This window comes from Halichoeres trimaculatus, unplaced genomic scaffold, assembly GCF_033239565.1.
Source record: "Halichoeres trimaculatus isolate MK-OKI-2021-1 unplaced genomic scaffold, fHalTri1.1 fHalTri1_scaffold_64, whole genome shotgun sequence".
In the NCBI taxonomy this organism is placed as follows: domain Eukaryota; kingdom Metazoa; phylum Chordata; class Actinopteri; order Labriformes; family Labridae; genus Halichoeres; species Halichoeres trimaculatus.
In genome coordinates this window covers 36942-50950 of record NW_027437243.1, presented here as the reverse complement: position 1 = coordinate 50950, position 14009 = coordinate 36942, and the positions used below count along the sequence as shown (strand labels likewise).

General features: G+C 45.1%; 1 protein-coding gene across 1 annotated transcript; it reads left to right on the top strand.

Annotated features, from left to right (window-relative positions):
- Positions 1-7105: 7105 nt before the first annotated feature.
- On the top strand, positions 7106-9227 carry LOC141786699 (uncharacterized). The gene is made up of 2 exons (XM_074665245.1): positions 7106-8904; positions 9043-9227. Exons 1-2 carry the CDS (start codon positions 7248-7250, stop codon positions 9156-9158), a joined length of 1773 nt encoding a protein of 590 aa, XP_074521346.1. The 5' UTR covers positions 7106-7247; the 3' UTR covers positions 9159-9227.
- The last annotated feature ends 4782 nt before the right edge of the window (positions 9228-14009 follow it).

The following is a 14009-nucleotide window of genomic DNA, read 5'->3' as shown; positions in this document are numbered from 1 at the left end:
CGCCCGCCCGCCCGCCCGCGGGCCCCTGCCCAACCCTAGGTGGGGTCGGGGGCCTAGTCTCACGCCGCTGGCAGCTTCCCTCCAGCCCCCTCTCTCCCCCAGGGGCCTTGCTCTCCGGCGGGTCCCGGGGAACCCTAAGCGCCCCAGCCAGCCCGGCCAGCCCGGCCAGCCCGGCCCAACCCTAACCCAACCCTACGGACCCGGGTCGGGGCCAAGTCTCCCACCCCGGGCGGCCACCCCTTTAGCCCCCGCTCTCCCTCGGGGCCTTGCTCTCCGGCGGGTCCCGGAGAACCCTAAGCACCCCAGCCAGCCCGGCCACCCCGGCCCAACCCTACGGACCCGGGTCGGGGCCAAGTCTCCCACCCCTGGCAACCACCCCTTTAGCCCCCGCTCTCCCTCGGGGCCTTGCTCTCCGGCGGGTCCCGGAGAACCCACCCCAGCCCTGCTCTCCACTGGGTCCTGGGGAACCCAGACTTAAGTCCCCCTCCGCCGACTACACCAATTGGCCCGTCCCAAAAGAACAACGCGCCCCTGGTAGGAGGTGGCCATTTTTTGACAAGGCAAAACTTCAGCTACTCGTTAACACAAATATCTAATCAGCCAATCACATGGCACAAACTTTGAATGTGGACAGGTTGTTGGTGCCAGACGGGCTGGTCTGACAGGACTTCAAATACTGAGCTGAAAAAAACACACACACACACACACACACACACACACACACACACACACACACACACACACACACACACACACACACAGACTGACCCTCCAGAGCATCCTCTTACCGCTCAGGGATGAACTTCTCCGGCTCCGGCCAGTGCTCCTGGTCATAGTGAAGGAAGCCTGCTGGGAACTCCATCGTCACACCTTTAGGGACCAGTTGTCCGTTCAATGTGCGGTCGTGGTCCATCTATCTGATCTACTTGAACCCTGGAGGGTAGAGGCGCAACGCTTCACTTATGACCAGGTCGAATACTTCAGCTCCTGGACACTGGTGTAATCTGGAGACTCCTGCAGCAAAAAGAACAACGTAAACACACTGCAGTAAACAACTAAAGCATCATTTACAGCAAAGGTTCCCTGGGTAATAAAGTTAATTCACAACAATCCTAAAACTTCGGCCTGACCCCCCTGACCTACAGATGAACCGTATTTCTTATTAAAGATAAAGATAAAGATAAAAAATACTTTATTAATCCCAGAAGGGAAATTCATTATTATTATTATTAGTAGTAGTAGTAGTAGTATTATTATTATGATTAGGAGACCATACTCTTTTAAAAATGCTTGCTTATATTTTCTGAAAGTTCTGCCTTCAGCCTGTTCTGATAAATACACACTGAATCTTTAAAGCAAACCTCTGTTAATGTTTATTCACTACCATCACTTTACAGGCTCCTTCATTTTATGAGAGCAGTAAAAACGATCTGGCTAAAATTGGTGGACTTCCTTCCACTTGAGTCTAACCCTACCTCCATATCTTCTGCCTCTCCATCTGTCTGAGGTGGAGAACTTGATAAGTGATTGCTAGGGATGGAAAAAAAAAATGCTTTAAACTAGATTAAAAACAATACAAAGAAGAAGTGTACAGTAACAGCTCAGGCCGTAACCTTGCTCTATCACTTAGAAATGCCAGTGTTTACAACAGATTTTCAAGTATTGGCTCACTCCACGGTTAGTTAAACAACGTTAAAGATGTCAGTGACCTCACCTCACCTCATGTGTCAGCTCTCTTCTCCAAGTGTTGATAGTTTCATGTAGTCTTCTTCATCCAGCATTATTTCACAGCTAACAAGAAAAGTCGGCTCCATGCTGCCCTCCAACGGTCGGGATGGGCTTCGTTCATCCCGAGTTCAAAGAAGGAGAGCCGCTCATCCCACTTTCAGCATTTGAATTAGCGGATCAAAACTCTCAATTTCTACTCAGTGAAAATTGTGTTTGTATTTTATTTAATAATAATTATTTATAGTTTGATTCGTTTTTACATCAAGTCGTGTTTATGCTGAAAGCGCAGACGTATGTAAACCACTAGAGTGAAACTTTTGGAAAACAATCAAGTATTTGAAGAAAAAAAAAAAACAACTAAAAGGATTATTTTTCTAAACTGTCGAGCAGGCATGGGAGAGTTAATTATTTGGACTTTTATTTCCCATTTTAATATTTTTTTTTTTAATTATTTTTATTATTGTTAAAACGTCAGGGACGCACGGGTTGCGTCTGAATTTGATTGGTGCAGATAAATTCTGGAATCTGTTAATTCCATCGGGGTATAAAATCAAGCTGGGCGTTCCTTCCGCCTTTTTCACCAAGGCACTTGGGGAGGTATGTTGCAAATTTTCCTGCTAAAGCTTGGCTAGCTTAAGCACAACTCAATAAAATGCATTTTTAGTCGGAAGAGGCGTCATATTGTGTGTTTCATTAATGTAATTTTTGTATTCCTTGATAAGATCTGTGACTTTTTTGAAGGTTTGACAGAGTTTAAATCATCCGTTGAGGTGACACAGGTCTTTGATCATAATAAATCTGAAAGAGATGCTTAATGTCATTTCCGATTGTAAAACTGATGTGAATTTCAAGTTGAAAGACTGTTTTGTAGCTTGTAGCTTTGATAGTTTCAGCTGCGGACATTGTCCGCATCGTTGTGTTGAAATTTATACTTGGAAGTTGAACAAAAACAAGGTAATCCTTAAGATTTGTGTTGAAAGAGAGACGATTTAAGTCTTTAAACGGCCAAAGTTAACTCGGTTTTGGTTTATCCTTCTTTTTTTACTGCATTTATGTGAATTTATTTGGTATAAGTGACTAAACAGAACAATTTCTGCCGTACGACCTCGGTGGTCGCAAGGCCGTTGCTGTGGCAGCACAAGCTAGTTTTCCATCTGTTTTCACAGTTTTCGGCTAATATTTAAGCTAGGTCATGCTGCAGCACAGCGCTAAACAGCTAAACATTGATTGAGGAGCTCATACCTGTGTAGCGTAGAGTTATGCGCCACAGATATTACTTTACTACAATTAAATATGTCCGTCCCTGTAATATTTTCAGCCGAGGTGTCCGCAAGCGTTTTATACAACAGCTCACACACGGTGCATACTTCCAAATGCATGTCGGTTTTAAACTAGCATCGACTAGCTCTGCTTTGCTGTAACAGTACACTTTAAACTCTGAAGGTAACATGATAGATAGAGGATTCCCCCCCCCCTTTTTTTTTTTTTTACCGAAACATTCTGTGTTTTTACTATTACTGAACCGTGTCAGCAGTAATCTGTATTTATTTGACAGATTACACTGATGGCCATGTGACAGTGCTGGCTTTTCTTGATAAGATCTGTGACTTTTTCGAAGGTTTGACAGAGTTTAAATCATCCGTTGAGGTGAAACAGGTCTTTGATCATAATAATTCTGAAAGGGGATCTTAGTTTCATTTCCGAGTGTGAAACTCAATGTGAATTTGAAGTTAAAAGACTGTTTTTTAGTTTTAAGTTGTGATAGTTTCAGCTGCGGACATTGCCCGCATCTTTTGTTTGAATTTATACTTGGAAGTTGTGCTGACAACTGTTGGTCTATAAACAGTCAAAATCAAACCTCCTTAAAGCCTTTCCCAGTTAGATTCACACAAATGTGCTGCCACGTCTTCGGGACTGTTTCTGTAACACTAATATAAAAAGACTTGATTCTGTTGCGTTGTTTGCAAAGAGTTTTAAATATCATGCTTTGTACTGGTGTCAACGTCAATAGAGTAGAATAGAATGAAATAGAATAGAATAGATTTTATTTATGCCGAGGGGAAATTCAGGAGTCACAGCAGCAGCAAAATGACAGATTTTGGTGTTATTATAACCCTCACTACAATTTGAACAGAGTTTGTTTGTCCGAACTTAAAACACATGGTCCTTAACATTATAGCTTCCTTATAAATGTTCAATCCAATACAAAGAATCATGTTTTAAACAGTAATAACTATAAAGAGATAAATAACACGAAGAAGTGACATAAAACAACAACTATTTGGACTTTATTTTGTAATTAAAGAAATATTCTGATCATTTTTTCATTCAGAATACTGAAGCGAGAAGCACACAAACGAATTCAAACCATGACTGAGAGGAGAGAGGAGCACAGGAGAGGAGGAGGAGAAGAGAGAGGCGGGAGAGGCTTGAGGAGAGAGATGGTAAGTATGGAGAGCCGAAGACAGGAGCAGGAGGAGGTGGAGAGAGGGGTAAGTATGACCAGGATAAGGAGGTGGGACAAGAGACAGAGCCAGGAACGAGAGGAGAGGGAGAGATGGGAGTCAGAGGAGAAACTGAGACAGGAGGAGGAAGAGAGGGAGGTAAGTATGGCCAGGATGAGGAGGAGGGAGAGGAGACAGAGACAGGAGCAAGAAAAGAGGGAGAGATGGGAGTGGGAGGAGACACTGAGACAGGAGGAGGAAGAGAGAGAGGTAAGTATGGCCAGGATGAGGAGCAGGGAGAGGAGACAGAGACAGGAGCAAGAAGAGAGGGAGAGATGGGAGTGGGAGGAGACACTGAGGCAGGAGAAGGAGAGACTGAGACTGAAGGAGGACGAGAGAAAGAAACTGATACTGGAGGAGGAGGAGGAGGAGGGAACACAAATAGAGGACATAGTGATAGAGCTGGAGGAGCTGGAGGAGCTGGAGGAGCTGGAGTGGGACATGAATCTGTACGAGGAGGAGTTAAGAAAGTTAACGCATGGCTTAGAAAAGACAAATGATGTGAATGGAAGAAACAGACTGAGACTGAAGGAGGAGGAGAGACAGATAAGTTTGCAAAGAAGAAGAGCACAAAGAGTGAAAACACCGGGACTGGTGGAGGAGGTGAATCAGCCTGAGGAGGTGTTAAGAAAGGCAATAGATGACCTAGAAAAGGCAAAGGAGCGCTTTGACAGAAACAGACTGAGATGGGAAGAGGGGGAGAAGGGGAGACTAAGACTGGAGGAGGAGAAGAAGAGGTTGAAACTGAGGAAGAAAGAAGAGAGAGAGAGACGGGCAAGTTTGGAAAGAAGGAGAACACCAAGAGCGAAAATACTGGGACTGAGGGAGGAGGTGAATCTGATCGACGAGCAGGTACAAAAGGTCATACATGAGCTAAGAAAGGACAAGGTCCTGTATGAGAAGGAGGAGACACTGAGACTGAAGGAGGAGGTGAATCTGATTGACCAGCAGGTACAAAAGGTCATACATGAGCTAAGAAAGGACAAGGTCCTGTATGAGGAGGAGGAGACACTGAGACTGAAGGAGGAGGAGGAGGAGGTGAAGGAGACACTGAGACTGAAAGAGGAGGAGAAGGAAAGAGGGAGACTGAGACTAAAGGAGGAGAAGGAAAAAAGACAAAGACAGGAGAGACTGAGAAAAGAAAAGGAAGAGAAGAGACTGAGACCAAAGGAGGAGAGAATAGGACAGGAGGAGGAGAAGGAGGGCATGAGACTGCAAAAGGTAGAGGAGACAGAGAGACTAGAGCTGAAACTGGATGGAGAGGAGGAGGGACTGAGACTAAAAGTGGAAGAGGAAAGACTGAGACTGAAGGAGGAGGAGAGACTTAAACTGGATGAGGAGGAGGAGGGACTGAGATTAAAGGAGGCGAAGAGGAGACTGAAACTGATGAAGGAGGAGAGACTGAAACTGGAGGAGGAGGAGGAGGGACTGAGACTAAAAGTGGAAGAGGAAAGACTGAGGCTGAAGGAGGAGGAGAGACTTAAACTGGATGAGGAGGAGGAGGGACTGAGATTAAAGGAGGCAAAGAGGAGACTGAAACTGATGAAGGAGGAGAGACTGAAACTGGAGGAGGAGGAGGAAGGACTGAGATTAAAGGAGGCAAAGAGGAGACTGAAACTGTTGAAGGAAGAGAGACTGAAACTGGAGGAGGAGGAGGAGGAGGAGAGCCAGAGACTTAAGGAGGCAAAGAAGAGAATAAGAATGAAGGAGGAGGTGAGAGTGAAACTGGAGGAGGAGGACCTGAGACTGAAGGAGAAGGAGCAACTGAGACTGAAGGAGGAGGAGAGACTGAGACTGGGGGAGAAGGAGAGACTGAAGGAGGAGGAGGAGGAGAGCCTCAGATTAGAGGAGGACAAGGAGGAGAAACTCAGACTGGAGCAGGAGGAGGAGGAGATAGTCAGATTAGAGGAGGAGAAGGAGAGACTCAGATTGGAGCAGGAGGAGGAGGAGATGGTCGGATTAGAGGAGGAGGAGGAGGAGAAGGAGAGACTCAGATTGGAGCAGGAGGAGGAGGAGATGGCCGGATTAGAGGAGGAGGAGGAGAAGGAGAGACTCAGATTGGAGCAGGAGGAGGAGGAGATGGCCGGATTAGAGGAGGGGGAGGAGGAGAAGGAGAGACTCAGATTGGAGCAGGAGGAGGAGCAGGAGGAGAGACTCAGATTAGAGGAGGAGGAAAGAGACAAACAGGTAAGTATGGAGAGAAGGAGAAGAAGGAAAGAAAGGAGACTGAGACAGGAGGAGGAGGAGGAGAGACTCAGACTGGAGCAGGAGGAGGACGAGAGACTCAGATTAGAGGAGGACGAGAGACTCAGATTAGAGGAGGACGAGAGACTCAGATTAGAGGAGGACGAGAGACTCAGATTAGAGGAGGACGAGAGACTCAGACTGGAGCAGGAGGAAAGAGACAGACAGGTTAGTATGGAGAGAAGGAGAAGAAGGAAAGAAAGGAGACTGAGACTGGAGGAGGAGGACAGGCTCAGACTGGAGCAGGAGGAAGAGGAGAGGCTCAGACTGGAGCAGGAGGAAGAGGAGAGGCTCAGACTGGAGCAGGAGGAAAGAGACAAACAGGTAAGTATGGAGAGAAGGAGAAGAAGGAAAGAAAGGAGACTGAGACTGGAGGAGGAGGACAGGCTCAGACTGGAGCAGGAGGAAGAGGAGAGGCTCAGACTGGAGCAGGAGGAAGAGGAGAGGCTCAGACTGGAGCAGGAGGAAAGAGACAAACAGGTAAGTATGGAGAGAAGGAGAAGAAGGAAAGAAAGGAGACTGAGACAGGAGCATGAGAGACTCAGACTGGAGGAGGAGGAGCATGAGAGACTGAGACTGGAGGAGGAGGAGGAGGAGAGACTCAGACTGGAGCAGGAGGAGGAGGAGAAGCTCAGACTGGAGCAGGAGGAGAGGCTCAGACTGGAGCAGGAGGAGAGGCTCAGACTGGAGCAGGAGGAGGAGAGAGTCAGATTAGAGGAGGAGGAGGAGAGACTCAGACTGGAGCAGGAGGAAAGAGACAAACAGGTAAGTATGGAGAGAAGAAGAAGAAGAGAGAGGAGACTGAGACTAAAGAAGGAAGAGGAGGAGAGACAGAGACTGAAAGAGGAGGAGGAGAATGAAAAACTAAGAATGAAGGAGGAGAATGAGAGACTGAGACTGAAGGAGGAGATAGAAAAACGCAAGCAGGAGGAGGAGAAGAAACAGATGCAAGAGGACGAAGTGGACAAACTGATACGAGAGGAGGAGGAGAAACTGATTCGTGAGGAGGAGGAGACACAGATGCAAGAGGACCAAGTGGACAAACTAATACGAGAGGAGGAGGAGAGATTGATTCAGGATGAGGAGGAGACACAGATGCAAGAGGATCAAGTGGACAAATTGATACGGGAGGAGGAGGAGGAGGAGAGACTGACACAGAAGGAGGAGAGACTGACACTGAAAGAGGAGAGACTGACACTGAAAGAGGAGTTATTAAAAGAGAAGGAGGAGAGGAGACAGAGACAGGACAAGGAAGTCATTGAAAGACAAGAGATGATGGAGAACAGAAGGAGGAGAAGGGAGAGAAAACGGGAGGAGGAAGAGAAACTGAGACTAGAGGAGGAGGAGGATTTAGAAAGACTGTTACAGGAGGCGGAGCAGTGCTGGAGACAGGGGGAGAGACGAAAACAGGAAAAGAATAGGAAACTGAAACAGGAGCAGGAAGAGGAGAGACCACCAAACCAGAATGAGGAGAAGGAGAGACTGAGACTGAGATTGAGGGAGGAGAGAGAAAAACAAAAGCAGGAAGAGGAGAGAAAGGCTCTTATGGAGAAGACCAGGAGGCAGAGAGAAAGACAGGAGGAGGAGAAGAGACTTAGAGCAGAGGAAGAGAAGGAGAGACTGAGGCTAGAGGAAGAAGAGAAAAGAGTGAAACTTGAGAAGGAGAAGGAGAAGGAGAGACTGTTGGCACGGGTCCTGAGAGTAGATGACGAGGAGGAAGAGCCGGAGGTACAGATAATCAGACCAGATGAGGAGGAAAAGGAGAAAAGACTGAGACTTGAGAAGAAGAGACTGAGGCTGGAGGAAGAGGAGAAAAGAGCCAGACTTGAGAAGGAGAGACTGAGGCTGGAGGAAGAGGAAAAAAGGGTGAGACTTGAAAAGCAGAGACAGTGGGAGGAGGCAGGGTTGCTAGTGGTCCTGAAAATACGTGACGAGGACGCAGAGACGGAGGTACAGACATTCACAACAGATGAGGAGGAAGAGGAGAAAAGAGCCAGACTTGAGAGGGAGAGACTGAGGCTGGAGGAAGAGGAAAAAAGGGTGAGACTTGAAAAGCAGAGACAGTGGCAGGAGGCAGGGTGGCTAGTGGTCCTGAAACTAGGTGACGGGGACGAAGAGACCGAGGAGGAACCAAGCCCATATGAGGAGGAAGAGGAGAAATGGAAAGATGCGGTGTGGGCGGACAAGCGGGAGATGACGGAGAGCAGGTGGATAAGGGAAAGAAGAAGGAGGGTGCTGCGTGAGCAGGAGGAGAAACGTAGAGGACAGGCACACTCTGGGGAACAGGAGGAAGAGAAAAGTCATCAACCTCTTCAAAATGAGAGCCAGTTTTCAAAACTGAAACTGCGCCTCCTGGAGCTCCAGAGGGACCGGGTCCTCAAGAACATCACCAGGAGTGAGAAGAAGGAGGCCAAGATCCAGGCCAGGGGTAAGAAAGCAACTTTCAAACCTTGTTTTTAAATTTCTCTTTTAAAAAAAAAGATTTGATTTGATCAAAAATCTGTCAAATAAGAGACAATCTCTCAGCTTCACTCAAAAGTCACCTTGAATATTTGGTTTCTTTCAGAGGATCCTGATCCTGCCGACAAGGAGATGCGCTTACGGAAGCAACAGTCCAAGAGGATGAAGCTGCAGAAGAAGCAGAGAAACCTGGAGGAGAAGATAAGCCGCAAGACGGGGTGAGGACTCCAGGATGAACTCAGCCAAGGAGAAGAGGTAAGTGTTTGGTAAGTATTTGCATTATTTAGTACACACACACACACACACACACACACACACACTTCATTAAAAAAAAACTAAAAACACACAAAACATTTAAACAGTTAAACTACTTTCAAAAATCATTTAAATTAGAGAAAAATAAAAACATAAAAAACCCTAGAATAGTTATTTTAAAGTAGGTATAAAGTAGAAGAAAGTTATTTGTCCTCCGATGAGGGGGGGTGGTGGCAGGGTAAAAGTAAAAGGTTGGACAACACACACACACACACACACACACACACACACACACACACACACACACACACACACACACACACACACACACACACACACACACACACACACACATAAAATTATATTACCCTTAAAATTCAAACATTTCATTAAATGATGCTTGATTGGATAAGTTAAAGATTGTGTGTTGTCTAATAAAAGGTATTTAAATGATGTTCAAAAAAGTTCCCAAAATTAAAATAATTATCCAAAGAACAAGAAAAAAAATCAGGCAAAAAAAAAGTCAGACTCTAAATAGTTCTTTTAAAGTAGAAGAAAGTTATATGTCCTCCGATGAGGGGGGGTGGTGGCAGGGTAAAAGTAAAAGGTTGGACAACACACACAAAATTATATTACCCTTAAAATTCAAACATTTCACTAAATGATACTTGATTAGATAGTTAAAGCTTATGTGTTGTCCAATAATAGGTTTTTAGTTCATTTATTTTTTATCACTTTTTTAATCACAATTATCATCTCAATAACAAAAAAATAAATGAATAAATTAAACAAATAGTTAATTTAAAAGTCAGACTCTAAATAGCTCTTTTAAAGTAGAAGAAAGTACTTTGTCCTCCGATGAGGGGGGGTGGTGGCAGGGTAAAAGTAAAAGGTTGGACAACAAACACAAAATTTTATTACCCTTTAAATTCAAACATTTCATTAAATGATACTTGATTAGATAGTTAAAGCTTATGTGTTGTCCAATAATAGGTTTTTAGTTTATTTTTTATCACTTTTTTAATCACAATTATCATCTCAATAACAAAAAATAAATGAATTAATTAAACAAATAGTTAATTTAAAAGACAGACTCTAAATAGTTCTTTTAAAGTAGAAGAAAGTTATTTGTCCTCCGATGAGGGGGGGTGGTGGCAGGGTAAAAGTAAAAGGTTGGACATCACACACAAAATTATAGTTATTTTTCCTATAACATTTTACTTGATATCTTGATTAGATGGTTAAAGCTAATGTGTTGTCCAGTAAAAAGTGTTTAAATTACGTTTAATAGAGTAGTCTCCAAAATCCCAATAATTATCCTGATAACAAGAAAAAAAAAAACAGGCAAAAAAAGTTAGACTCTGAATAGTTCTTTTAAAGTAGAAGAAAGTTATTTGTCCTCCGATGAGGGGGGGTGGTGGCAGGGTAAAAGCTAAAGATTGGATGACACACACAATTTTTTTTTCTAGGAATCATTTAAACTTTAAAAACAACTAGTTTGACAACTTCCAAACTAGTGTCTTTAATGTAGAACAAAGTACTTTGTCCTCCGATGAGGGGGGGTGGTGGCAGGGTAAAAGTTCAGAGAAAAAATCAAAGTTAATTGTTGTGTGTGTCCAACACAATTATCAGTTCAGCTAATAATCTGCTAATCTAATTTGAAATAGATGAACAGAGCTTGTTCAGGTGTCATCCAAATCAAAATTTTACAGCCAGTGTTTTTCTAAACAAATTTCATCTAGTTTAATGTAAACAGCTATTAAATCATGTGGACAATGAATAAAAAAATAGTTTGACCAGACTCAGCTCTTTTCTGAAATAGTTCTTTAAATATAGAATAAAGTTATTTGTCCTCCGATGAGGGGGGGTGGTGGCGGGCCAAAAATAAAAAACCAACAACAACAACAAAAAAACTGGAAGGAAAGCTGCAGTGTGTGCTGAGACACACACACAATCAAATAACATGTAAATAAATTAAAATACAATGTTAAGAAATGATCAATTATTCAAAGATCATAGGACACATGATCATAGGTAGTTCTAAAATAGTTCTAAATAAATGATGACTGTCGTGATCTGACGAGATAAATTTCCATCTTAATAAATATGAGTCTGGAAACAAATACTTTCAAAATAGGACTTAGTGATTGGATGAGGAAAAGAGACGGTCTGAAAGCGTAGCATGGAATAAAGTTATTTGTCCTCCGATGAGGGGGGGTGGTGGCGGGCTAAAATTAGGCAAAGCAACAAAAAGCAAGAAGCATCAAACAGAAGAAGTGTGTGATTTAACACTCCAATATGATATAGTGCAGTGATCCAGTCACAGCCAATTTGAAAATGACAAAGATACACAGTCAAACAACCTGAAAAGGTCAAACTTGTGAGAGCAGATGTCCCTGACACAGAGACAGAAGAACAACCCGAGCACAGGCGCTCTAAACCACAATGTAGGAAACATTGTCAGCGCCTATTTGAGGTAAGTTCTCATTTGAAGAAAATCAAATGTTGTGAGGAAAGGCCTCAAAGTACGGCATCTTGTCTCCCACTGGCTGTCACCTGCCTCAAAGGCTCCTGAGTGGATGAAAAACACAGGGATGGACCCGCAGTACAACACCATACCGCCCGCTTCAGGAAAAGCCCAAACTATCAGCACCAACAGCCGTCAGCCAGCGTGGAAAACACTACCGGAGCATCAGTGCATCAAAAAAACACTGAGCGACGACGGTTGAGCTCTTTCAAACTCATCAAGTGGGTGCAATGTCGGGTCCTGAGCTGGGACCAGAGCGGGCTTCAGTGCAGCGTTACCACAAACCACTTGAGCTTACGGCCACGACTGTTCCAGTGAATGCAATCGCTGCAGTAAATGCAGGTATGACATGCAACGTGTTGTCTGGATCGGTGTACGTGTGCTGCTGATGCTCCCTGAAAGTTTTCTTCCACAGACGCTCAAACAGCTCAAACTCAGGTGTTGTATCCATGGAAGTGTAAGCCTTCATATTTAAAGCCTGTGAACTGACAGCTACAAAGCCATTCCTCCTCTCTTTTCATTCCTCTCTGGTTTTATCTGATTGATCGTAGCTGCCTCGCCAACACTGAGGCGCTCATTTCCTGTCCATCGGCCAGGTTCACGTGTGTTACACTGCAAAGGAGCTTTTACTGCTGCTTTCTGCTTCTGTCCCAAGGTGTCCATCTACAGAGAAACAAAGGAGGGAAGTGGAGACACGAAATGAAGTGAGGTGACGTATAACAAACACCTGACAGACAAACCTGTGAAACCTGTGAGTGTACTTTCACTCCCAACAGGTGAGTGTTCTTTTGCATGGTGTGCTGTCAACAAGATATTGTGTGTCATGTGACTCCAGAGTCATGATCTCCGCAGATGATCCAGATCTAGAGCAGCAAACAGAACCAGGGTTCAGCCCCAGAGGTCTGGGCACTGTAGATCCTGCTGCAGCAGAAGATCGGGATGCTACACCCAGTTTGAGCAGCTGGTACTCTGGGAAACAGTTCACCCTGACCCGTGTAAAGTGGCTACACGCTCTCTGTGTACTCCAGCCTCTTCAGTGCCGTGTGGAAGAGTTTTCCCAAGGCCGAGGAAAACGTTTCAAACTGAAGAAACTGACTGAGTCTGAAAACTGTGGATAAAAGCTCAGAACCAGTTCCACAAGCACACACACTCTGCCCAGTTCCTCAAGCACACACACACTGCCCAGTTCCTCAAGCACACACACACTGCCCAGTTCCACAAGCACACACACTCTGCCCAGTTCCTCAAGCACACACACACTGCCCAGTTCCTCAAGCACACACACTCTGCCCAGTTCCTCAAGCACACACACACTGCCCAGTTCCTCAAGCATACACACACTGCCCAGTTCCTCAAGCACACACACACACTACCCAGTTCTTCAAGCACACACACACTGTGCCCAGTTCCTCAAGCACACACACACACTTCCCAGTTCCTCAAGCACACGCACACTCTTCCCAGTTCCTCAAGCACACACACACTGGCCAGTTCCTCAAGCACACACACACACTGCCCAGTTCCTCAAGCACACACACACACTGCCCAGTTCAAGCACACCCCATTTCCCCCCACACCCATGAACCTCTTTACCAATGAACCTGTGGTGCCACATCATGTTATAACGCCCCGTGCTGTAATACTGTAATACATTTTCAATTCATTTTGTAAAAAACAGCATTTTGTAATAATCTGACACATTTTGTTTTATAGTGTTTTAAATGTATGTGATAAACTTTGCTGCATTATGTAGTACATTCAGACATATTGCATCAGTCATTACAAAATGCAGGTGTTGTATTTTTTTATATCAAGAAAATATAAGAATTAGGTGCATTATGCAACAAACCAGCCAAATAGATATCTCAAATTAAAAAAAAAAAAAAAAATGTTATACCATCAGAAATATATTGTAGGTGTGGGTGCCTGGAGGGCTGAGAGGTGGGCAAGGCACCTAGCAACGGGTAAAACTGAAATGATAGGAATTTTAGGGCGCAAGGTCTTTTGGGGCCGTGGTTGTGTGGTGTAGTCAGCAGAGGGGGGGTGCTTAAGTGTGGGTGCGCAGGGCCGAGAGGTGCAGAAGTCACCCAGGGCCGAGAGGTGGTCCCGGTGGTCCCGCTGGTCCCGCTGGTCCCGCTGGTCCCGCTGGTCCCGCTGGTCCCGCTGGTCCCGCTGGTCCCGCTGGTCCAGGCGGTCCGGGGCTAAGTGTGGCTGCCTGGGGGGCTGGCTGAGAGGTACCCAAATGGCCTGCCAACACCTGATGCCCCCTGACGCTCCTGGCGCTTGGTGCC

Coding starts and splice junctions, on each gene's coding strand:
- LOC141786699 (XM_074665245.1), top strand. CDS start 7,248: ATGGAGAGAAGAAGAAGAAGAGAGAGGAGACTGAGACTAAAGAAGGAA. Junction 8,905..9,042: donor GGCCAAGATCCAGGCCAGGG/GTAAGAAAGCAA, acceptor GGTTTCTTTCAG/AGGATCCTGATCCTGCCGAC.